Raw genomic sequence first — 27,293 nt, 5'->3', positions numbered from 1 at the left:
TTCCAAAAACTACTATTCCTGATTCTAACAGAAGTTACGACCATGATAAGCAAACTCCACTATGGTCATAACTCAAACACTACTTATAGAGAATGAATATGACACTACCTATCTATACAATACAATACAATACAATGCAATGCAATGCAATGCAATACAATACAATACAATACAATACAATACAATACAATACAATACAATACAATACAATACAAAATACAATACAATACAATACAATACAATACAATACAATACATACAATATACAATACAAATCTATAGCATACACTTGTGCATAAGCAGAAGAGTCAAAATAATAGCATCTAAAAGATCTTCCTTCTTGGCTGTTATGCCAAAATTAGAAATTCCATTCAGGGATCATGACTTACTGAATGATCTGCTCTCCATTATTTTGTTTCATTCTTCTTTGAAGACATGTGCATTCAATAGTCCCCAATTCATCTTGGGGCAGGAAATTCTCCCTTATAATTTGTTCATCTGTCCTGAATCTCATTCACCCATTCCAAAAGGATCCATTGTATCATCACAACATACAACATGTCAAAATGTCATACCTATGATTTCTGAGGAAAGGTTTTTACCGGTAGTTTTTTGAGCCAGTGACAGGAACTATGGTTTGCATAAGTTACAGCCAAACCAAGATAAATAGGTACACTTTGGTGGGAAAGTTACTGTGTTCCATATTTTCATGGTGGCCACATGATGATGGAAGCATCTCCCAGGCAGTACAGGCTCCCTCGGCTGAGAATTGTAGATAAGTATCGCCCCTTTGAGTTGGTCATGACTGGACAGGAGAAACTTTTAAATCTTTATAACCAATGCAGGTCTAAGCTTTAGCATCTCCGCTTTAAGGATTTCCTGCATCTTTGCTGAAGAAAACATCCATAGGGAAAGAGGTTAGTTACCAAACAACATTGTGTTTGGAGTACACCTACCAGCCCAGACTGATATAAAGGCACTTCCATAGGCCTGATCTGCTCCTTTCTGATACCAGATAGATAGTTTTTCAGCATTAGCCATGTCGCAATTGAATAAAATGTACCTTCAGGTATTCTGTTTGGGCTACATGGCTACATCAATAAGAATTCCTCCAATCTGAGTTAGCAGTAAAATATGCTTGCCTGATCTTTAAGGCCAGCAATTTGTAGAGTACCCTGGCTTTGGTTCTTACCCAAGCAGTGTAAAGAACTGGCAGAAGAAAACAAGATGCATTTGGGCAAACGTAGATGAATACTTCGGGCAGAATCTTCAGCTATGTTTCAGGTTGCATGAGTGACAGTTCACTGGATTGGAGATGCTTTGCAATAGTAACCTGTCTCTTGGGATATTTCTGAACATGAGCCTGTCAGCCTTATGAAAGAGTGGTAGATCAGGTGTGGAGGAAGGGGGTGGGATGAAGGAACAAGGAGCCTGGGAAGTGCATTGTTGCTTTTTCTTGCACTATTCACCTCACCAACTTGTCAGCTAGGTTTATTTGTGGGGTGGGGTGGCGTTGGAAGAGTTTTCTCATTCATTCAGAAAAGTGATAGTCTGGCGGACAGTTTCACTAGTCATTTGGTCACTTGCCTAGGAAGAAATTTTCAATCAACTTCAGCTCTGAATATTGTCCTTCAAATCGATATACTGTGTGTTCCAAGGGCATGGCAGCTAAGAGCCACCTCTGGAAGCACCCAAAAAATGTCTCAGAGCATATGCAAACTGGTGTAAAAAGGTAAAGGTAAAGGTTCCCCCGCACATGCGTGCTAGTCATTTCCAAATCTAGGGGCCGGTGCTCATCTCTGTTTCAAAGCCGAAGAGCCAGCGCTTGTCCGAGGATGTCTCTGTGGTCATGTGGCCGGCATGACTAGACGCCAAAGGCACACGGAACGCTGTTACAAAAATGTATTGACCCTTTCTCAAAGTAATAAAGGGAAGCAGCAGAAAATACCTGTATTTCCCAATTAAAATTGACTAGCCTTCCCTTCTTTTTATGCATAGGACTAAAAGTCTTTTAAAAGACTATTAAACATGTCTTTTAAAAAAATTATAGTTACCTTCAGAAGACCAAATCAGACATTCGTATAAGAAGCCCATGAAATGCTTAAATGGCATTATGTGAAGCATGGGTCAATTGATACCTTTGTAGAATACAGAGAGTTCTTTTTCCTGTAGTAGTCCAAGCCAAAAATGGAGGTGAGACATATTCCTACAACAGTCTCAATCAACGAAAAGATTTTTTAAAGAAAAGGTACATTATAATTCTTTTTAACTTTAAATACTCAAAATACAAAGCATCGCTACTGAAGCCGATACAACATTTTAAAAACAACAATAAAGACAAATTCTTCTCCAAATAGATAAGGCTGTGCTGATATACCACAAATAGTATTTCTCCTTCCATTAATATTACTACAAGAACTTAGAGAACAAAATAAAGATCTTTTAAAATATGCCTGATGTATGATTCCAGACTTTGATAAAACATAATTATTTTTGTACAGAAAGCATATTGAACATAATCAGGCAAAGCAAAAGAAATTAGAATAATGCAGCTCTTGCAAAATATATTTACATATGTCTTTATCTCTTCAGTAAGTTGTAAAATGAATCTCAACAAAATGTCCTCTGTTGCAGCCTCTTGGAGTAATTCCAGCTATTTACGGTAATCAAAGTTGTTGGAGTGATAGTACGTCCCACTTCTTTGCCTAGATCAAGCACAATAACTTCTTGCTCTGTTTCCAGGATTCACTTTCTTCTTTTAAAAGAAAAAAGTTTTTTCCCTCTGTAAGAAGAAGAAGAAAAAGAAGAAGCGGGGAGGGGGGGGAAATCCCCCAAGAATCTGTCCTGAAGCCTATGTGCTAAAGCCTATGCTTGAGAAAAAGTGTGTATTCATACTCAAAGGCTGCCTGGCATTTAGAATGGCAGGAGAACTTCAGTACTATGATGCAGGCTGACTATTGACTACAATGGCATATACTGTTTTCTTCTCTTTAGAAGATTTTCTAAGGCAAGAATAAATATGAATGGAGATAGAGATAGATGATGATAGATAGATAGATAGATAGATAGATAGATAGATAGATAGATAGATAGATAGATAGAAAAAGAAAGAAAGAAAGAAAGAAAGAAAGAAAGAAAGAAAGAAAGAAAGAAAGAAAGAAAGAAAGAAAGAAAGAAAGAAAGAAAGAAAGAAAGAAAGAAAGAAAGAAAGAATTACAAATGGAAGGGGAGAATAATGCCAGAATACCATCTCTAAAAGGCTGACTTATACATGCCTTGTATAATTTAGAGTTCTTTATCAAAAAAATCATCAAAAAGGGTCATCCTTTCTGTCTTAGTTCTCACTAAGGCAGGCCTCCGATAAGGTTTCCTAAAGTTGTCATTGCAATCACTCCAGTTATTGGTGTCAATGCTTGAAGCATCTGAAGATGACTCCATTGTTGCTTGTTGCTTCAACAGCCATGTTTCCACTTTCTCCCTCTGGTCTAGATGAGATTTAGGTGACCCAGACTCTTTAAGAAATTCTCTGTGCCACAAATCTCCTAACAAAACAAGCAAAGGAAATTTCAATATTGTATAAACATACAAGAAGAACTGTGATGCATAAATCACAACCTTGGATCAGTGCCATTTGGTCTAGCTTAGTCCCAACCTAGCACTTCAGAAACCATAATCCATTGATACAGTAGCTTTGGCCATACTGGCCATAGATTATGGGAGTTGAGAACCAAATTGGTTCTCTGGTAATGGTGTTTAAGGCCCTACATGGCATGGAGCCAGAGTACCTTAGGGAGCACCTGCTGCCGGCATCAACTTCCCTCCGCCCTGTACGCTCCCACAGAGAGGGCCTCCTCAGGGTGCCACCGATCAGAGAATGTCGGTTGGTGGCCCCCAGGGGGAGGTCCTTCTCTGTGGGCACCCCGGAACCATGGAATCAGTTACCGGTTGAGCTCCGGATGGCGCCTGACCTTCGCTCCTTCCGTCGCGAGCTGAAGACACATTTATTTGAACAAGCCGGCTTGGCCTGATGGGGGATGGGTTGGGTTTTTTATTGTCATTTTTAATATATGTATTTACTGTTTTTAGCTTGGGCATATGTTTAATATTTTTTAACTTTTGTATTTTTGTATTTTTTATATCTCTGCCCTGTTCACCGCCCTGAGTCCTTCGGGAGAAGGGCGGTATATAAATAAAATTATTATTATTATTATTATTATTATTATTATTATTATTATTATTATTATTATTATTATTATTATTATTATTATTAAATTCTGTGAAGGAGATCAGGTTGGCTCCATAGCAAACAGATAAAATGCTAGAGGTTAGCGCTTTGGCTTGGATTATGTCAGCCTAATTTTTTATTCTAAAATATTTTAGATCAGGCATCAGGAATCCTAGTAGACACATAAGTGCTCGACATCTGAAGTCTGAAATCACATTGCCCACCTCCAATATACTGCACTTGTATATAATGAACTTTAGCTTTCTCCCAAAGGTGTCATTCTTCAGCAGTGCTTTTTTTGTAAAAGAAAAAGGTGCCGGAACTCACACATGTCATACAACCCGCCTTGCCTACCCTACAAGGTTCCATCCAAAAAAAGGGCCGGAACTCCATTCTGAGCATTCTATGACAAAAAAAGCCCTGTTCTTCAGAGACAAAAGGACACGCCTTTCCATCAATGTACGAGTGGCTGTTTTAGTCTTTTGTGGTAAAAAATAACCAAGATTAATTTGTTAGCCTTTGAAGTATCACAAAATCTGTTTTTGTCTCCTTTTATGAAGTGAGCACAATAAAAGAAAAGGCAGATTCTCATTTCCACTTACGACTCATTTCCCCTTAGAAAGAGCTAATGGGGAAAAAAATCTACAATCAAGTGTTAATCCCAAGGCATATCTCTAAAAATAATTACTTTACATTTAGTGGGAGAAACTACTCTCCGGAACACATGCCTATGGCCATTCTTTGGGCATTTTTTGACCTCGTATTCTATACTAACATTTTGTCACAGGTAGAAATGAATTCTGTGTAATTCCAATTCAGAAATAAATTGTGGCACCTGGAATGGAGTCTCTCCATTCCTAGAGGGGGTTCGCCCGGCCAAGTGGCAGTGGCAGGGCGACGATCCAGAAACGCACCTACCCGAATCGACCCTCCTGCAAATTCACCATCCGGGGGACAGCCTTCCCGGAACCACCTGTGACTATGCTCGTTCAATACTCTAGCACAGTACTGCACGCCCTCAGGGGTTCCCCACTCTCCTGGGTGCGACCCGCCTGCATCACATCCAATCTTGATGACGGGCCCAACCACTGGGCCTCTGAGAGATGGCCGGGCAGGGTCAGGGGCCTCCAGCATAAGCCCAACAAGAGGCCCCTGATTAAGTTCTTAGTTAAGTTTTTTGTGGGGTTAGGGAGGGGGGAGGGAGAAGACTATGGTTGCGCGGGAAAGGCACGCCTTCCAGCCACCATAACGCATGCCAGGCCCACGGCCGTTCGCGACGGCGTACAACGAGGACCAGTCGCCGATAACACCCAGTGGCGTACTGACAAACGTCCCATCCCTAGGATGGTGGGGAATGGCAGAAGGTGCACAGACAGAGGGCCGTATCGTCACCGGGAGTGTCATCTCCGCTCTGTACAAGCGGTGAGACGCTCCGACCCTCTGTTCTCCCCCGGAGGACCCGGGAGCAAAGGTGCGCACCCTCCCATGCTAAGGCTGGTCTACCTGAATGCAAGGTCCGTAGCTAACAAAGCTCACCTCATTCGTGACCTAGTGGAGAGTGAGCATGCGGACCTGGCCTGCATCACGGAAACCTGGCTGGGCCCAGAGGGGGGTGTTCCTCTGGTTGACCTCTGCCCGCCAGGTTTCCAGGTACTGCACCAGCCCCGGGCTCATGGGAGGCGCGGGGGAGTGGCAGTTATCATCAGGGAATCCCTTAGCCCGCGAGAGACCACCGTCCCTCAGATGGTCGGGTGTGAGTCTCTCCTACTGAGATACGGCCCAGGGGCGCAGTTGGGCCTGCTGCTGGCGTACCTACCACCTAATCGTGCAGCGGCGGCCCTACCCGAGCTACTCGATGTCCTCTCAGGGTTGGTGGTTGAATTCCCAAGACTCATGGTCTTGGGCGACTTTAATCTACCGTCCCTGGGAGGATCGTCCGAACTGGCTCGGGAGTTCATGGCTTCCATGGCGGCCATGGACCTGTTGCAAATAATTTCTGGGCCGACTCATGAGAGAGGCCACAACCCAGACTTGGTGTTCTTGTCTGGACGGTGGCGTGATGATATCGGTGGGGGTGCCACAACTGTTACGCCCCTGTCATGGACCGATCACCACCTCCTGCGGCTAGACTTCCCCCTTGCCACCCCCCACCGTGGGTGCACGGTGCCAGTCAGATGGTACCGCCCTAGGCGCCTAATGGACCCTGATAAGTTCCAGGCAGCGCTTAGGGACACGCATGCACCCCCTGCTCACAGCTCGGCGGATGCCTTAGTGGAAGCCTGGGAAAAGGCAGCCACGGAGGCTCTGGACCGAGTTGTACCCTTGCGGCCTCTGACCCGGCGCAGATCCCAGCGAGCCCCATGGTTCACCGAGGAGCTCCGGGAGATGAAGCGTCGGAGACGGGGCTTAGAGAGCCGTTGGAGATCCAGTCGATCCGAATCCGACCGATTGCGACTAAGAATCCTCACCAGGTCTTATCTCGCTGCGATAAGGGTGGCAAAATCCAACTACTTTTCCACCCTCATCGCGTCCGCAGATAATCGCCCGGCTGCCTTGTTCAGGGTGACTCGCTCCCTATTAAACCAAGAGGTGAGGGAGGAACCCTTGCAGGGTCAAGCCGAGGAATTTGGTCAATATCTGCTGGATAAAATTGCTCGGATTCGAACTGGCCTGGACTCCAACTGGGCTGAGATGGAAGAACAAGACATGGACAGTCTTGTCGACGTCATCTGGGAAGAATTTGATCCTGTAACTCCTAAGGAAGTGGACAGGATTATGAGAAGGTTGAGCTCCTCCACATGCTTACTGGACCCGTGCCCTTCCTGGCTGGCCTATGCAGCTCGAGAGGGGACACGAGGCTGGTTCCTAGCGGTCATCTCTGCTTCTCTGAGTGAGGGTCACTTCCCCACCGCCTTGAAGGAGGCGGTGGTGAGACCTCTCCTCAAGAAGCCCACCTTGGACCCATCCTCTTTGAATAACTTTCGTCCAGTCTCCAATCTTCGCTTCCTTGCGAAGGTTGTTGAGAGCGTGGTGGCGCACCAACTTCCTCAGATCCTGGATGAAGCGGTTTATCTAGACCCGTACCAATCGGGTTTCAGGCCGGGCTACAGCACGGAGACGGCATTGGTCGCTCTGATGAATGATCTCTGGAGAGCCCGGGACAGGGGCCATTCCTCTGTCCTAGTCTTATTAGACCTCTCGGCGGCTTTCGATACCATCGACCATGGTATCTTGCTGCGACGCCTCAGGGGACTGGGAGTGGGAGGCACGGTTCTGCGTTGGTTCTCCTCCTTTCTCCAGGGTCGCTCACAGTCGGTGCTGACAGGGGGACAGAGGTCGACCCCGAGGCCTCTCGCTTGCGGAGTCCCTCAGGGGTCGGTCCTCTCGCCTCTCCTGTTCAACATCTACATGAAACCGCTGGGTGAGATCATTCGCAGTTTTGGAGTAGGGTACCATCAGTATGCTGATGACACCCAGCTTTTTATCTCAACTCCAAACAATATCAGTGATGCCCTAGACGTGATGTCCCGCTGCCTGAAAGCGGTCCGGGAATGGATGGGGAGAAACAGGCTTCAACTGAACCCGGACAAGACTGAATGGCTGTACGTACCGGCAAGCCAGGATATTCAGAACGTCCCACTGCTTAACATTGGGGACAAGTTACTTCCCCCTGTTGATAGGGCCCGCAACCTGGGTGTCCTCCTAGACTCGCAGCTCTCCCTGGAAGACCACATAGGAGCTGTGACCAAGGGGGCCTTCTCCCGGGTTCGACTAGTTCGCCAACTACGGCCTTATCTGGACCTGGATTCCTTACGTACAGTCACCCATGCCCTTGTGACCTCTCGCCTAGACTATTGTAACGCTCTCTACATGGGGCTGCCCTTGAGATCCACTCGGAAGCTTCAACTGGTGCAAAGTGCGGCGGCACGGACACTCTTGGGAGCCTCCCGATACTCCCATATCACACCTCTCCTCCGTGCGCTGCACTGGCTTCCGGTTGCCTTCCGTGTGAAGTTCAAGGTGCTAACAATGACATACAAAGCCCTACATGGCATGGGTCCGGACTACCTACGGGAGCACCTTCTGCCAATGTCAGCACCCCACCGTCCTGTGCGCTCCCACAGAGAGGGCCTCCTCAGGGTGCCACCGCTCAAGGAATGTCGGCTGGTGGCCCCCAGGGGGAGGGCATTCTCAGTAGGTGCGCCAGCCCTCTGGAACAGCTTACCAACCGAAATCCGGATGGCCCCTGACCTCCGTACCTTCCGTCGCGACTTAAAAACTTTCCTGTTCCAGCAGTCCGGCCTGGCATGATAGCGTTAATTGGGGTCCCAGTTTGTTTTCATTAGTGTTTCTTATTATTTTTATTGTTCAATCTGTATACATTCCTTCCTCTGTACACCGCCCCGAGTCCCTCGGGAGAAGGGCGGTTTATAAAAACTAATAAATAAATAAATAAATAAATAAATAAATTTCTAAAAGCTTATGGCATGGTACAAATTTTACCACATCCCTGATCCTGTACCATACAAGTGGATAAGGACTTTAAATCAAATCAAGTATCATTACTACAGATACGTATAGTAAAAAAAAAGAAATGGTTTGATGCAATAATTTGCTATTGGGAAGGGGAAGAAAAACAATAAGACAATAAAATGACATAGCTAATTAAAAGTTTTTCACAATTGTATAACATGGTGAAGGGATTTGGCCACTTGATATGCGAGTGTGGGATTATCATCCCTTAAAAAGCAATAAACACAAAATTGATCAATGTGGCCCTTGTACTTTATGTCATGTCTACCATACTAGAAGTCAGTTAGCATGCAATCTTTAAGCCTAGTGCAAAATAGAAATAATGCCTCTATGGCTGCATCCTTGGAATGATTTCATCCCAGTTGGAACCTGTATTTCCTGTTCTAATTCTAGTTACAGGGCATCTCTTGTTCTGACATTGTCCTGTATCACGTAGTGAGCAACTTTGATTAGTTAGAATCAATATCCTTGTTTCAGTCACAGCTGAATGATGTAATATTTAAGTATATTGGTCTACATCTATTGGCAGGTACTGTAAGAAGATAGCAATAGCAGTAGCCCTTAGACTTATATACCACTTCATAATGCTTTACAGCCCTCTCTAAGTGATTTACAGAGTCAGCATATTGCCCCCAACAATCTGGGTCCTTATTTTACTGACCTTGGAAGGATAGAAGGCTGAGTCAACCTTGAGCCGGTCAGGAATGAACTCCTGGCAGTGAGCAGAGTTAGCTTGCAATACTGCATTCTAACCACTATGCCAAAATATACCGTAAATGGATTTACAGAGAGTTCTAAGAAGGAAAGTATGAAACAAAGACGGCGCCAATGTAGAGATTAAAAGGTTAGGAATCACCTTAACCCTGTAGCAGTATCAGCAACATTGGCATGAAAATTGATTGCCTTGATGATACTTACCATGGCTTCCATTAAATGTTTGCTCATGCTCAATAGAGTGTTGCTCTTCCTCATCAGAGCTTCGAGTTCCCTGCATATACTCAAGAGTGCCCAGCAAATGAAGATCCCTCATTTTTGGCTTATTAAGCCTAGCCTCCTGTTGCAGACGCCTTTTCAGTTCTGCCTGAATTAAATAATTCCTTATAAGTTGCAAATATACAACAGTCTCAAAAATGGCTTAACAGATATTCCTCTTTCTGAAAGAAACTGGAATTGTTTTCAAAAATGCCAGCAGAATTTTAATCACCTTTAAAAAAAAAAGTTCTAGACTTCTGAGAATTTTTGGAGGAAAATCATGGTCAGTAGCTTATTTATTTAAAAAAAAAAGGAAGAGGTTTGCATTATTGATATATTCTTAAAAATATATCTCTTATCTTAAAATAAGAACAAAGTTCTAAATTGCAGTTTCTTAAAAAATAAAAGCTAATTGAGAAACACAGTTTTAATAGATATGGGCATTCAATTGCTTTATAAATGAACAGGTTTTATAAGATTTACATAATAACATATGTTTAATATGCTTCCAGCTTAATGATTAAAAAGAGCAAACAATTACTGCTATACATACTCCAATAATATAAATTTCTACAAAGCACACATCATTAAATTGCTATTCAGTGCATAAAACAGAGACTCCCTCAATTTATTCTATCATCCACTTTTCTCCTTAAACATTCCAATGGTATTCTACCAGTAATAAAGTATCTCAGGTTTACCTCTTTTCTTATCTCAAGCATTTTCATCTGGAGTAAATACTGCCTTCTTCCAACAGGGTGCTTAGCAACTTGCTCTCCTCTCCCTATTTCCTTCCAGGTTAACTGGTGGATTCAAAGACATAACAAAAGGCTTTTAGGAAACAAAGCCAAGATCGCACAACTCTTTTGAGAATATCACTTGCCTTATCCAGTTTATAAACTACCAGTAGGAAGTCAGGGCTGCCAAAATCCAGATGACCACTAGGTGGCAGAAAACTAGTAGATAAATAATCTTTATTGTTATTTTTTTTAACTGTGGGCACACTGGCACACATCAAAAATAAAATACCTGCTCTCAAAGGTGTACACATACATAACACACATAAACATGCTATATACAACATATGTATATACCTACAGCCTTACATATAAATACATATAAATATTAATCATTGTCTATCTTGAATACATAGCAGAAAGAGGAAGCTTGAGAGTATCGTCTGGATTTTGGTAGTCAAAGACCAATGACACTGAAACAGTCTTCGCCCGTCTTCTTTTAAGCTACTTAAAATCACAGATTCTTTACCAACAGATGTAACCATAGAACTTTTGGGGAAGATACAGAGAAGGACTGGTGTTACATCAATCTGAACTTTTCTAAGGCATCCATAGGCAGGGTCAATAAACCATGATTACACCAGTGTACATCCTCTTATGTGCATCCTAGGTACAGTAGTCATAAAAAGGGACAGGACTTGAACTGTGCTTATGCAGCCTTCATCTTGACTTTTTTTTTTTACTTCCACCTATAAATACCCTCCCCTTCATGGATTACTGCCTTGTCGTGGCGAAGGGGCTTGCGTAATTCAATGAAGCTATGAGCTATGCCGTGCAGGGCCACCCAAGACGGACAGGTCATAGCTGAGAGTTCTGACAAAACGTGATCCACTGGAGAAGGAAATGGCAACCCACTCCAGTATCTTTGCCATGAAAACCCTATGGACAGTACCAAAAGGCAAAACGATATGACGCTGGAAGATGAGCCCCTCAGGTCGGAAGGCGTCCAATATGCTACTGGGGAAGAGCAGAGGGCTAGTACTAGTAGCGCCAGAAAGAATGAAGCGACTGGGCCAAAGCCGAAAGGACGCTCAGCTGTGGATGTGTCTGGTGGTGAAAGGAAAGTCCGATGCTGTAAAGATTTTTTCTCCATAGGAACCTGGAATGTAAGATCCATGAATCAAGGAAAGCTGGACGTGGTCAAACAAGAGATGACAAGACTGAACATCGACATCTTAGGTATCAGCGAACTAAAATGGACAGGAATGGGTGAATTTAATTCAGATGACCACCAGGTATACTACTGCGGGCAAGAATCCCTCAGAAGAAATGGAGTAGCCTTCATAGTCAATAAAAGAGTAGGAAAATCAATACTGGGATACAATCCTCAAAATGACAGAATGATCTCAGTTCGAATCCAAGGCAAACCATTCAATATCACAGTAGTCCAAGTCTATGCCCCAACCACCAGTGCTGAAGAGGATGAAATTGACCGGTTCTATGAAGCCCTACAGCACCTTATAGAACTAACACCAAAAAATGATGTCCTTATCATCATGGGGGATTGGAATGCTAAAGTAGGAAGCCAAAAGATAACCGGAATAACAGGCAAGTTTGGCCTTGGAGTACAAAATGAAGCAGGGCACAGGCTGATAGAATTTTGTCAAGAGAATACGATGGTCATAGCAAACACTCTTTTCCAACAACCCAAGAGACGGCTCTACACATGGACATCACCAGACGGTCATCACAGAAATCAGATTGACTATATGCTCTGCAGCCAAAGATGGAGAAGCTCTATACAGTCAGTAAAAACAAGACCAGGAGCTGACTGTGGCTCAGACCATGAGCTTCTCCTTGCAAAGTTTAAGCTTAAACTGAAGAAAGTAGGGAAAAGCACTAGGCCACTCAGGTATGAATTAAATCATATCCCTGTTGAATATACAGTAGAGGTGACAAATAGATTTAAGGAATTAGATCTGATAGACAGAGTGCCTGAAGAACTATGGACAGAGGTTCGCGACATTGTACAACAGGTAGCAACCAAAACCATCCCAAAGAAAAAGAAATGCAAGAAAGCAAAATGGCTGTCTGAGGAAGCTTTGCAAATAGCTAAGGAAAGGAGGGAAGCGAAAGGCAAGGGAGAAAAACATAGATATGCCCAATTGAATGCAGAATTCCAGAGAATAGCTAGAAGAGATAAGAATGCCTTCTTAAATGAACAGTGCAAAGAAATAGAAGAAAACAATAGAATAGGGAGGACCAGAGATCTTTTCAAGAAAATTGGAGAGATGAAGGGAACGTTTAATGCAAAAATGGGCATGATAAAGGACCAAAATGGCAGGGACCTAACAGAGGCAGAAGAGATTAAGAAGAGGTGGCAAAATTACACAGAAGAACTATACAAGAATGAGCTTAATGTCCCTGATAATCACAATGAGGTGGTCACTGACCTCGAGCCAGACATCCTAGAATGTGAAGTGAAGTGGGCCTTAGAAAAGCTGAGCAACAACAAAGCTAGTGGAGGTGACAGTATTCCAGCTGAGCTATTCAAAATCTTAAAAGACAGTGCAGTAAAAGTGCTACACTCAATTTGCCAGCAAATTTGGAAAACTCAACAGTGGCCACAGGATTGGAAAAGATCAGTTTACATTCCAATTCCAAAGAAAGGCAGTGCCAAAGAATGTTCAAACTATCGCACCATTGCACTCATTTCTCATGCTAGTAAAGTCATGCTTAAAATCCTACAAGCTAGACTTCAGCAGTATGTGGATCGAGAACTACCAGAAGTACAGGCAGGATTTCGAAGAGGCAGAGGAACTAGAGATCAAATTGCCAACATACGCTGGATCATGGAGAAAGCTAGGGAGTTCCAGAAAAACATCTACTTCTGCTTCATTGACTATGCTAAAGCCTTTGATTGTGTGGATCATAACAAACTGTGGCAAGTTCTTAAAGAGATGGGAGTACCAGACCATCTTATTTGTCTCTTGAGAAACCTATATGCGGGCCAAGAAGCAACAGTGAGAACTGGACACGGAACCACTGATTGGTTCAAAATTGGGAAAGGAGTCCGGCAAGGCTGTATACTGTCGCCCTGCCTATTTAACTTATATGCAGAGCACATCATGAGAAAGGCAGGGCTAGATGAATCAAAAGTTGGAATTAAGATTGCCGGAAGAAATATCAACAACCTAAGATACGCAGATGATACCACTCTAATGGCAGAAAGTGAAGAAGAACTAAAGAGCCTCTTGTTGCGGGTGAAGAAGGAGAGTGCAAAACTTGGGTTGAAACTTAACATTAAGAAAACCAAGATCATGGCATCTGGCCCTCTCAATTCCTGGCAAATAGATGGGGAAGAAATGGAGGTAGTGACAGATTTTATTTTCCTGGGCTCCAAGATCACTGCAGATGGGGACTGTAGCCAAGAAATTAAAAGACGCTTGCTCCTGGGGAGGAAAGCCATGACAAATCTAGACAGCACACTAAAAAGCAGAGACATCACCCTGTCAACAAAAGTGCGTATAGTCAAGGCTATGGTCTACCCAGTTGCAATGTATGGCAGTGAAAGTTGGACCATAAGAAAGGCTGAGCGCCAAAGAATTGAGGCCTTTGAACTATGGTGCTGGAGAAGACTCCTGCGAGTCCCTTGGACTGCAAGGCGATCAAACCGGTCAGTCCTAGAGGAGATCAATCCTGACTGCTCTTTAGAAGGCCAGATCCTGAAGCTAAAACTCAAATACTTTGGCCACCTAATGAGAAGGAAGGACTCACTGGAGAAAAGCCTAATGCTGGGAAAGATCGAGGGCAATAGAAGAAGGGGACGACAGAGAATGAGGTGGCTGGATGGAGTCACTGAAGCAGTAGGCGTGAGCTTAAATGGACTCCAGAAGATGGTAGAGGACAGAAAGGCCTGGAGGAATGTTGTCCATAGGGTCGCGATGGGTCGGACACGACTTCGCAGCTAACAACAACAACATAAATACCCTACCATGGAATGTAAGTGGTGAACAAAGGGCAATCTAATCAAACATTTGTCTAGTCTGCCCCAATACAATGTTTTCTTCCATTTAAATGGCCAATGCTTCTGTATTTTCAATCCTGCACATTTGAAGGACAGTAAATTGGAGATAAGTACTCTAATCAATTTCACTTTGAGATTTCCTCTAACTGACTCTCCCTAGCTGATTTGACAGAGAATTCCCATTATCCCTGAGCATTTGCCACATGGCGATCAGATAGAAACTGTAAACTTAAACACCTGGAATGGCCCAAATTGGAATAAATTGCTTTAGAAGCAGAGTAACTTGAAGATTGGTTGCAAACTAGCAACATGGAAATTGCATTTGCATTTTCTTAATGTGATAACCCTGCAGGCTAATTGGGACATAAAATCCATTTCCAGTAAGGAGAGGTCACCAATAGCAATTGTTAGCAATTTTTAACATCATCTAGCTACTCTTCAAAATAACTGTAATAAGGGCAGGCTTTATATTCCTTCAGGAATAGCTAGGTGATGCTATAGGTCACTAGTGGGTAAATGGCCTGTGTATCATGTTTTTTTTTAAAAAAAAAACAACTAAAGGCAAAAGTTTCACCTGTCCAGTGGTGTCTGTCTCTAGGGGGTGGTGCTTATCTTTATTTCTTAGTTGGGGGGAGACAGCATTGTCCAAAGACATTTCTGGGGTCATGTGGCTATCATGGCTATATGCTGAGGCACATGTCACACTGTTTGATTCCCACCAAAGTGGTACCTACTTATCTACTCACATTTGCTTGCTTTCAAACTGCTAGTGGGCAGGAGCTGGGCAAATAAAAAGGACCTCATCCCAACATGCATTGCTCAGGTCTTGAACCCAGATTGCCATCTTATAAGCTCAGCATCTTTAACCACTGAGCCATCATGCCCCCTTAAAATTACAAGCACCAGACCTAACATGTTTGGTTTGCAAATATAAATGTAACTATATTTATCCCTGCCTACTTGCCTACCTAAATGAGATGACAAAATGGTTTTCTTTCTATAGTGGAGGAAGAGGCAGAAGAAGGAGCAGATGGAAGCGGAGGCATACCTAACATTTTTTAAGAGGGTTGAATTTTAATTCCAAATTCATCTTTCTTTATTTCATAAATCAATTCTTATATGCCCAGTTTTCTTTCAATACTTACCTTTTCCTTCTGTGTCAGCGTCCCACCCTGCAAGTTCAGGCATTTGGATGCAGGGATGTTGTCTGCAAGAATAAATGGCTCCAATTTCTGCAAAGCCAAGAAAAGAGTAAGACAACACTCTGGAATTAGAGTGAGCTAACTTGATGCCTGTGGCAGAGTCTATTTAAACATGGCCCTGAAGAGCAAGCTTGCAGTCCACGAGATTTTCATACATTTCATACAATAGGGGTCAGCCTATTCTTCAAAGCACCTGAAGGCAGCACAAGAAGCAATGGATGGAAACTAACCAAGGAGAGAATCAACCTAGAACTAAGGCTTGAGTAGGGGGTTGGATTAGAAGACCTCCAAGGTCCCTTCCAACTCTGCTATTTTTTATTCTGTTATTCTAATCTGGGGACAGGCAAAGGTTGTGCTTTTTCCCTAATATGTATGTGGTGGCCTCAGATTTTTTTTTTAAAGTCAGAAACTCTTTTTTTGTACTTCCTGGAATGACCACACTGTTTTCAACATGCCCAGTGATGATGTAAGTGTACTGCTTTGTTGTTCTTTTAAAATTTACTTAGATTTATGTGTTTATCTCAGGAGGTTTTATCCTGCTTTGATCAAACAAGGTAGAGAGGCGATGCCTTCAGGGTATCACTCAGGGTGTCCATGGGGTGGTATCAAAAAAAGTAAACCACCATGTGATCAAAATTCTCCCCCTTTTTACCTGGCCTGATCTCATGTTTCAGAAGTGAAGTGTCAGGATCCACCCCAATCCACATCTTAGGAAAGAAAGAACTCTTGAACCAGAATTGTCCAAAAGGAGCTTTTACTAAAACATGTTTGGAGATGGAAATACTAGACAGGATCTGAAACTGTGTTACAGTTTGGTACTTTTTAAAGAGTCCCCACTCGAACCCCTTCCCTTCAAGCCATCTGGTTTGTCCCAGATCAATTAAAATTCAGGTGTCAAATCCTTCCATGGGAAAGAGGGAACTCTCATGTCTTTACTCCCTTCCTTTAGAGATTTAAATCGGAGATACAAACCAGATCTCTTCCCCCCCTTCCTTTGTTGTTTTAGTTCAAAGGTTCTCCCCCCTGGTCTTTGAAGACAGCCTCCTGGCAGTCTGAATAAACATCCTTGTGCCTATTAACATCTTCTCTTCTCCTCCTTGGAAAAATGTCAGAATCCAGTGGTGTTGTAAGATTTTTAGTACATATAGGATTTTATGAATGGGATATAAATGGATTCTGACATGAAGTACCATCCGCAATTCTTTCCCAGAAAGTCTCATAAATCATAACTAGATAGATTTCATTCTCAAGGGCATTCTTTTTAATCTTGCAAAGTTTTGCAAGTTTTATAACAATTTGTGATATTTTAACAAAGTTTCAAAAGCAGTTGGTGCCCACACAGTAGGGGTGGAGGCAGGGAGGTGGACTGTGGGCTGATGACGTTAGCGTAGTGTGCTTCACCCCTTTTCTTGATGCATCAAGATGTCTCATGTCTGCTCAAGAGGGGCAGAGCTTGAAAGCGCAATGGTGTTTTGGCATTCCGATATGGGAATTTTCAATGTTTCTGCCATCAGACAAGGACTGGCCAGGTGTAACAAACAATAGATGTTTCATAGCTCTTTCCACATAGTTTGGTACTCAGTGCCAGTTAGTCTAGAATGGAATATAGGAAGTCCTTGACTTACAACATTCATTTAGTGATCTTTCAAAGTTACAACAGCATTAAAAAAGTGACTTATGACTAGTCTTCCCACTTACAACCATTATAGCATCCCAACGGCCATGTGTTCAAAATTTGGGCAGTTGGCACCTGGCAAGTATTTATGACAGTTGTGGTGTTGTGGGTTAATGTGATTGCCATTTCTAACCTTCCCAGCCAGCTTCCGACGAGCAAAGTCAATGGGGGAAGTGGGATTCGCTTAACAACAATGTGATTCACTTAATTGCAGTGATTCGCTTAATGTCCATGACAAACAAGGTTGTAAAATTGGATGCGACTCACTGAACAACTGCCTTGCTTAGCAACCAAAGTTGTTGTACCAACTGTAGTCCTAAATCAAGGACTGGGCAGACAGCTGGCCAGACAACCATTTCTCTTTGTAGGTGTATTTCCCAACAACCTTTTGAAGGATTGCATGTTGAATCTCTACTTATTTACCCAAACTGCAAGATATTTTACAGAAGAACAGTTGCATTCCCCGTAGATAAAAAATTATCTTTCACATTCTCTTCTACACTGAACAGATTTAAAGAAACAACAAATAAAAAAAATCAAAAGAAAAGTTATCACACATTTATAAACATTGACTCACAAATACATCCCACATTATTCAGTGGAATTTTTCTCAGTGGATCAACTTCTAACTTTTGGGTTTGTAAAGAGTGGTTACTAATCAAGGTACAGTCAGTAGGTGGCAGCCAGTAACACTACAAAGCTTAAAGGTTTTCTTAAATGTTGCAAATGCTGTTGATGTGGAAAAGAGAAGAGGCCCAGAGGGGACAGTCTTTCTAGCTGATAGACATCATTATGCACTCATGCCAATGATGTAAAAATAATTCTTCAATTTAAAATAAAAACTGCGAAATGATAAAGTTGTGGAAGATTTCATGCAAGGAACATACAGCTCTTCGTCCACCTGAACAGACCCTATATTACCTAGGTCAGTGTTTCTCAATCTTGTCAACTTTAAGATATGTAGATTTCAACTCCCAGAATTGCTGACTGGGGAATTTTGGGAATTATAGTCCACACATCTTAAAGTTGATAAGGTTGAGAAACACTGATCTAGATCCCATCCACGTTTTCATTATATCTGACAGACACACACACACACACACACACAAATAGGGCATTCATAAACTTGCTTAATATTTTGGGCAACAACCACAATATATGTCAGTTTTCGGAATTGAAAGTATCCAGAACCATTCTTGAGTGCTCCAAATATTTTATGATTTTAGAAGAAAGTATGGAACTGGGCTAAAAACAGTATTTAAAGAAACCCTCAAACCTTCAGTGATATTTCTCATTTCATCCTGTAGCATAAGATGACCAAGTCTTCTGCTTGACCCAGGCTAGTTTAAATAATGTTAAAGGTCCAAGCCCATTTTGTAGCTCACTTGAAAGAATTGTTGGTTCATTCACTTAGGCTATGTTTTTCCCCCTTTTGTAAACAATGTGGGACTTATCTGGAAAGAAGAAGTGGAGCCCTATAGACCAGGGCTTTTCAACCTTTTTACCCATTGTACCACTTTTAGGATATGGCAACATCCGAGTACCACCAGTCGGATGTCAAGTTGTCAAAAACGTGATGACCAAAAAAAAAAAGGGAAAAAAGTGATGAAGTACAGGTAGTCCTCGACTTACAACAGTTCGCTTAGTGACTGTTCAAAGTTACAATGGCACTGAAAAAAGTGCCTCCCAAGCCACAGCCGAGCAAGACACCTGCCTGCCCGCTCGGCGATGTTCTTCCTCCTGTCTGAGGTTTTCATTGTTGTGAGCATTTCTGTAGAGGATTGGCAGTGGAGGTGGGGTGTGGGGTGTTTGGTTTTTATTCCTCCTGTATGCTGGGTGGTTGCAGCAGGTTTTGGTCACTTCACATAACCCTGGGACACTGTGACCATCATAAATATGAATCAGTTGTCAAACATCTGAATGTAAATCACAAGACCCTGGAGATGCTGCAGCGTTCCAGCTGATCGGTGCTTCTTCTGGGCTCAACAGACGTGCCGGGATCAGCGCCAAGCTCCAGCTGGAGCCTGGTGCTGATCCTGGCACTTCCGCTGAGCCCTGACAGCCCTGCAGCTCCAGCCATCTCTCGCTCAGGCTTGTGCGGTTCTGCCACCGGTTCAGCCCCTCCCCTGCTACCACTTTTCTAGGATGGTCGTGTACCACCTGCCAGGTGCCAATGTACCACAGGTGGTACCCGTACCACTGGTTGAAAAGTCCTGCTATAGACAAGTGAAATGAATAAAATATGAGGTCAGTGAATCAGCTGGGTGAAGACTTGGCAATAAAAATTACACACTTCTATAGAATATACGCACTCTTAAGAATGTAACACAGATCTCATTAGAGAAGGCTCCTTCAGCTTCCATTGAGATAATATCTTTCATTGTTTTGCATTTGAAGGTACTGTATGTTTCTTCTCCTTTTTGCCCAATTGGCTAGTTTCCATTCAGAACTTTAGCATTTTTCCCAAAAATTGGAATGGAAGGTTCCTCATGAAACACCTCTTGCAGGTTCTTTTAATTTTACTCATTGCTGCCCTGCAAAACTAGGCCACATGAATCAACAAGCTAGCAGGATCTCATAAAGTATTTTCAGCAAGAAGAGGGTGCTGTAGGGGATTGATGGAGAGTGAAGAAGGAGGCAGACCTTCAAAGAGATTTTAGCAAATTGAAGAACACTAACAAGAATTCCTTGGGGAATGGATTTTTCTCACTGGAATTTGCTGATGTGACTTGAAGAGACAAGATGTCAGCAATTTAAATTCAGCCTCAGTGTGTAAGAGAAGGAACTAGGGATCAAGAGGCATCTTACCTGAAGCCTTCGAGGTGGATGTTGCTTGATGATGCTTCTTTCTTCTCTTTCTCTTCCTCCTCCTCCTCTTCCTCCTCCTCCTCCTCCTCCTCCTCCTCCTCCACCTTGCGTGTGGTCTAACAGATTTGGCCTGGGCACTTGAAAAAAAGGAAGCATTTTAAAAATCTGAGCTGATTCTGCAAAATTGGTGATTTACAATTTATTTATCATGGAAGACTGATTATTTGAAATTTTTAAAATAAAGAATGGGGAACCCAACTCATATTTTTACCTTGCTTTTAGATTTTATTGATAGAAATAAGGAATGGTTGATACATATAACCAGCATTTCTCAATCTTGTCAACTTTAAGATGTGTGGACTTCAGTTCCCAGAATTCCCCAGCGGGCAATGATGAGGAATTCTGGGAGTTGAAGTTCACACATCTTAAAGTTGACAAGGTTGAGAAACACTGCATATAATATATCCCTTCTTATCATTCCAAAGCTGATAAGGGCCCTTTTTTGTGAGTATGCAAAGCAGAGGTTCATGACAGACACTGTCCAGGAAACTCACAAAATTGACACTTCAGCAGGATTTGTGTGAGAAACCGGCTGTAAAAGAATTACAAACTGCCTTTTGCAGGAAATCACTTTTCCATTATAAACAACAAAATCTTTTTTTTTTTACTTTTTCATCAAACCCAGATGTTTATGGAAGAGCTTGTGGCATAATAAAACAATACAGGATCTGTTGCTAAATGACCTGAATGCATTTGTATTCTCTGTAGTCTTTCAACTTGTGAGAAGTGATTCCACTTAAAGTAGAAGTACATTTCCTTTCATCTTTAAAGGAGAATAATCTGCTGCTAGATTATCTAGAAGAGGAGGAAGAAATATCCAGACAGAATCACATTATTATTAGCTTTGAGAAAACAAATGATCTTTTCATGGTATAGGTATGAAATGTGAAATAAAGACAAGAAACAAAAGCAAGAGCATGACAAAGTACCAGCAATAGTGCATCGGCATATCTATGAGAAATATCACTTGTTTGCATGCCAGAACTGGTGGAAGCATAGGAAAGACAAATTAATAGAAATTTAAAAAGCTAATGTGCGCTTAGACTTTAAAATTCATACATATTCCAGAATTAACAACTGTCGATAAGAAAAAAGAAAAAAAGTCTTGGTAGTGGACGTGGCAGTACCTGGAGACAGCGGAAGAGAAGAGAAAGAATTAGAGAAGATAACAAAATACAAAGACCTGCAAATAGAAGTAGAATGACTGTGGCAAAAGACAGGAAATGTAGTACAAATAGTAATGGGCGCCTTGTGTACAATGCCAAAACATCTGGAGCACCATCAGCATTGACAAAATTTCCATCAGTCAATTGCCAAATGCAGATTTACCTGGAATAGTTTACAACTTGCAATGAAAGTTTCAAAATTAATAAATTATTATTATTAAAATTATTAATAATAAACATTCAAGAAATATAAGGCAACTGGTGGCTCTGTCAGATTCCTTGAATGCTATCTAGCATAGAAAGGCAAGTTAAAAATCACATCAGATTAATCAATCAATCAACCAACCAACCAACCAACCAACCAATCAAAGTTTTGCCTTCAGACTGATTCACAAGCCAGCCAGGTGGGCCAGAACTCCAACTGGTACAGCCTTTTATTTCCGAAACAGTCAAGCAGAAGTCAAAACCACAAAGAAAGCATAAAATGGCCCCATTCCTTGTTTTTGAAATTTCTCCTCTTAAGAATTGGTCTTTCACCTTGAAAAGGGAAGTTCTACCACTCAACTTCTCATTAAACTCTGCACCATGGGAATATTTACTTAGCACCTCATATCAAGAGACTTTTAAGACCTTATTTCAGAGCAGTGATAGGTGATGTGACAATGCATCCACAAAACCTTCTTCCTGACCCGTTTAATCTTTTTTGCTGGCTGGGGAATTCTGGGAAGTGAAGTCCGCATTGCCAAGTTCGAAAAACACTGGTTTAAGTTAATTCATTTTGTGTTTCTAATTAGTCTCTTGATTCTTTTCCTAAAAACTGTACTTCAAATGTCTGAATTTGTCTTGTGTAATATGTCTGTCTAAGGGACACATTCCTGCTTGAATTTAATCAAATTTCTGTTATGAATATCTACTGTCAGTTTTGCCATTACTGCATATTCTCTCATTTTTAGTTTCAATAATTTTTAAAAGGACATACTGCCTGCCAGTTAGCTTTTTAAGTTTTTCCATTGCAGCCATTTGTTTTTCAAATGGTATTAAATATTAATACATCCACTATGGAAAACTGTTATATGTGGGTAGTGATGGCAAAATTCAGCTCCAAAGATTATCTTTGAAAATAGTTATGGAATATTGTTTTTAATAATGATAATTTAATTGTAGTTAAATTTAAATTTAACAAGAAAAAGGTTAAGGAAATTGTTGTGTACTGGGTTTGTTGTGCAATAATGAAGACGAGGCGAGTGAGTTCAGCAAAGATCATGGTTTATTGCTTGCAGGATCTGAACTAAGGAAAAGGGCTGCAGCTGCAGCAATTTATACCCTGGCCTCTAGGCGGTGGCCAATAGGTTTGAAGCAACCCTTTGCCGCCCTAGAGACAACCAATAGCGGCACTGGAGACGGGTTGTCTGAGGAGCTGGGAGCCGTTAGCCAGCTTCCCTGCTCAAACAGCCTTCCAGCATTTACCATGTGGTGTTCCCTTAACAAAGCAAGCCCAATACATTACAGAAATGATTGGTCCATTAGTGGGGGAAAGTGGCAAGAAGGTGACAAGCGACAGGGAGAAAGCAGAACTATTTAACTCATTTTTTGCCTTTGTCTTTACACAAAGGGAAAAAACAGTCCAACTTATCAAAAACAGTACCATAAAAATAGTTTAGAAAGAAACAGAAGTTAAGATAGGCAAGAAAAGGGTAAGTGAGCACCTATCCAACCTAGATGAGCCCAAATTACCAGGACCAGATGGATTACACCCCAAGGTTTTCAAGGAACTGACTGATGTGATCTCAGAACCACTGAACTATATTTTTCAAAGATCCAGGAGCAGTGGGGAACTACCAGAGAACTGGAAAAGAGCTGATGTAGTTCCCATCTTCAAAAAAGGGGAAAAAATGGATCCAGGAAATTACAGACCTATTAGCCTGACCTCAATACCTGGGACAATTCTGCAAAAGATAATCAAACAACAAATCAGCAAACAGCTAGAGGCAAACAAAGTCATTACTAAAAGCCAACATGGGTTTATCAAAAACAGATCATGCCAGACAAACCTTATTGCATTCTTTGACCAAGTGACAAAATTAGTGGACCAGAGGAATGCTGTGGATATAATTTACTTGGATTTCAGTAAGGCATTTGATAAAGTAGATCACAACCTATTACTTGATAAAATAGAAAAATGTGGGTTAGACAGCATCACCACCAGATGGATTCATAGCTGGCTGACTGGCCGTACGTAGCGTGTGGTCCTCAATGGAACTGCATCTACATGGAGGGAAGTGTGTAGTGGGTTGCCCCAGGGCTCTGTTCTAGGCCCAGTGGTCTTCAACATCTTCATCAACAATTTGGACAAGGGGATAGATGGGGAACTCATCCAATTTGGAGATGACACCAAGCTGGCAGGAATAGCCAACACTCCAGAAGATAGGCTTAAGATACAGGAGGATCTGAACAAACTGGAACACTGGGCGCTATCTAACAAAATGAAATTCAATGGTGAAAAAAGTAAATTTGTACATTTAGGCAAGAAAAACTACATGTATAGTATAGGTGGTACCTTGCTCAATAGTAGTAACTGTGAGAGGGATCTCAGAGTCCTAGTAGACAATCACTTCAATATGAGCCAGCAGTGTGCTGCAGCTGCCAAAAAAGCCAACACAGTGCTAGGCTCCATTAACAGAGGGATTAGAATCAAGATCAAATGAAGTATTAATACCACTTTACAATGCCTTGGTAAGGCCACACTTGGAATACTGCATCCAGTTTTGGTCAATAGGATGTAAAGAAGATGTTGAGACTCTAGAAAGAGTACAGAGAAGAGCAACAAAGATTATTAGGGGACTGGAGGCTAAAACATACAAGGAACGATTGCTGGAATTGGGTATGTCTAGTTTAATGAAGAGAAGGATGAGGGGGGACATGATAGCAGTGCTCCAATATCTCAGGGGCTGCCACAAAGAAGAGGGAGTCAAGCTATTCTCCAAAGCACCTGAAAGCAGGACAAGAAGCAACGGATGGAAACTAGTCAAGGAGAGAAGCAACCTAGAGCTAAGGAGAAACTTCCTGACAGTTAGAACAATTAACCAATGGAACAACCTGCCTCCAGAAGCTGTGAATGCTCCAACACTGGAAGTTTTTAAGAAGAGACTGGCCAGCCATTTGTCTGAAAGGGTATAGGGTTTCCTGCCCAAGCAGGGGGTTGGACTAGATGACCTCCAAGGTCCCTTCCAACTTCATCATTATTATTATTAATTGTAATTAAATTATTACATTTGAATAATTTTTATTTGTGAATTTCATAAAGGGAAACACACTAAATTAAATAACACTAAGAAGAAAGTGGCTAGTCCTCATGTTTGTTAAAATAAATAAGACTTTGTTTAAAAGGCATATGTCCAAGATCAGGCAAAATCTGCTAATAGCCAAATAATTTGGTGTTAAGCATAGAAGGTGAAATTATTTATCTTGTATTTGTATGCAAATATACTTCCCAAAGTATGTAACCCTGTTTCAAGAATATTATCATATACAATCATAGAAATGGGCATAGAAATGGAATATATTAGTGCAGACATGTCAAACACAAGGCCCGGGGGCCAGATCCGGCCCGTGAAGTGGTTTCATGTGGCCCGCGAAGCCATCCTGGAAACAGTGAGGGAACGGCCCCCACTGCCTTGGCCCTGGCCCAGAGACCCTCCTTCTGCCAGAGACCCTCAGATCTGTCCCACTCCTGCCCAGGCCCCCATAGGCACCCTTGATGCGAACGATGTAGAGCTGGCCACGCCCACCCAGTAGGCCATATACACTCTAGCCATGCCCACCCAGTAGGCCACGCCCATCCTGGCCATACCTACCCGGCCCCCTGAGGGCAACCACAATGCCAATGCGGCCCTCAATGAAATTGAGTTTGACACCCCTGTTTTAGTGGAAAGTAACTGTTAGAAAAAGATTGGACAAGTATACGTGTTCCTATGTTTACTGTTTATTTACAACCTTTTATTTATTTATTTACAAACAAAATTTTTACAGACACTGTCTATTCTCACAATTCTAGGTTGTATACAAATGTCTATGCATGTGATGGAGTGGCACTCTGGGAATAGTGAGACAGATGTGAGCAGTAGCAGATAGAGGTAAAGTGGAAAGCTAAAGATAGAAACCATCTCATGTGTAAGTCTCTTCCTCTGGAGACAAAAGTTATGCCTGTGCACTAGTTCTGCAGAAAATATCTCGAGTGCATTGAATTGATCACTGCATGGAGAAGAAGAAAAGCACAACGGAACTGATGTCAGCCTTTCTCAACTTTTTAGAGACAGAGAGTTCAGTGCACAGAATTTCTTTGCAAATGTGTGAATTCTAGGAATCAAATTTCATAGATCTGGACTGGTGTTTCTCAACTTCAGCAACTTGAAGATGTGTGAACTTCAACTTGCAGAGTACCCCAGCTAGCATGCTGGCTAGGGAATTCTGGGAGTTGAAGTCCATACATCTCAAAAGTGCTGAGCTTGAGAAATGCAGGTCAGGAGGGTACCTCAGTTAGAGGATACTGGTTATCCAACCAAGAAACAAGATCATACATGTGATAGAACACATCTGGTAAGCAGGCTCAAGTAAAGACCCACCAAAGATTTGCTGGTACCAATTTGCCATACTTGGTGAAGATGCCGTCTATCTCATAATAGGGTTTCCATCACTGAATGACTTATAAATCTCCATCTCCATGCAAAGAGTCTTTATTACTCTTGCATTTGGATTGAAGCATTTTGCTAATCCTCAACTTACGACTACAAGTGACAGCAGAATTTCCATTGCTAAGCAAAGCGGTTATTAAGTGAATCACACCCGATTTTACAGACTTTTTTTTTTTGTAACAGTTGTTAAGCAAATCACTGCACTTGTCAAGTGGATCATTCATTGAATCTGATTTTCCCCATTGGCTAGTCATTGGAAGCTGGCTGGGAAAGTCCCAGATGGTTACCATGTGATCCTGGGGCACTGTAAATACATGCGGGAATTTCAATCATGTGACCTTAATTTTGATCATGTGATCGTGGGTAATAAGTGTGAGGACCAGCCTAAGTCACTTTTTTTCCAATTTTGATGTAACTTTGAACAATTGCAAAATGAATCGTTGCACTTTAAGGACTAACCTGTGTACGCTAATGCTAGCTAGAACAAAGAAGGCAAAAAGCAACACTACAATCCAAACCTCTTCAAACTTTTCAATTCCTACTTTCGATTCCAAATGTATCACATCACATTTTAGATATGGGGGAGGAGAGGAAAAAAAGATCAAGAGGGCCTTAAAGTTAGTGATTTTTTTTAAAAGAAGTCAACCATGTTCTATTTTTAAAAGATAAAAGAAAACGTTAGGTTACCTGTGGGATATCTTCCATAGCATGTCTCTCGCAAAGGTGGAAGTTGTCTTTCCAGAACTGGGTTTCTCCCTGATGAGGAAACAAATGAGCTTGGCAGGGTCTGGAACGAATAAACTGTCATGCTACTAGGCTGTTTTGGATCTCTTTCTTTGCAGGGCATTGGTGTCACTTTGGTGACCTTCCTATGGGTCTTGGACGAATTCAAGCCCATGTTTCAGAGTTCAGGTGAGCTGCTTTCCACCACAAGAGAAAGAAGAAAGAAAGATGAAGCCCAGTCTTGGAGTTATTAAACTTAAAAGATGAAGCCCAGTCTTGGAGTTATTAAAGTTATTAAAGAAAGAGAGAGAGAGAGAGAGAGAGAGAGAGAGAGAGAGAGAGAGAGAGAGAGAGAGAGAGAGAGAGAGAGAGAGAGAGAGAGAGAGAGAGAGAGAGAGAGAGAGAGAGAGAGAGAGAGAGACCTCATTCCCAGTCTCAAAAATAATACAATGCAGTCCTCGTTATAGGGTAGCAC

At 42.0% G+C, this 27,293-nt stretch overlaps 1 protein-coding gene across 1 annotated transcript; it reads right to left on the bottom strand.

Moving 5' to 3' along the window:
* Positions 1–1,942: 1,942 nt before the first annotated feature.
* Positions 1,943–27,085, bottom strand: CCDC198 (coiled-coil domain containing 198). The gene is made up of 7 exons (XM_081321800.1): positions 26,783–27,085; positions 20,179–20,216; positions 15,639–15,725; positions 10,431–10,532; positions 9,676–9,838; positions 9,529–9,551; positions 1,943–3,614 (listed from the first exon to the last, which is right to left on the bottom strand). The coding sequence occupies exons 1-7, from the start codon at positions 26,991–26,993 to the stop codon at positions 3,285–3,287; spliced, it is 954 nt and encodes a 317-aa protein (XP_081177926.1). The 5' UTR covers positions 26,994–27,085; the 3' UTR covers positions 1,943–3,284.
* Between the last annotated feature and the right edge of the window lie 208 nt (positions 27,086–27,293).

Source organism: Vipera berus (assembly GCF_964194415.1).
Source record: "Vipera berus genome assembly, chromosome: 1".
In the NCBI taxonomy this organism is placed as follows: Eukaryota; Metazoa; Chordata; class Lepidosauria; order Squamata; family Viperidae; genus Vipera; species Vipera berus.
Note: the sequence above shows the minus strand (reverse complement) of the source record. Positions and strands in the feature narration are given on the sequence as shown.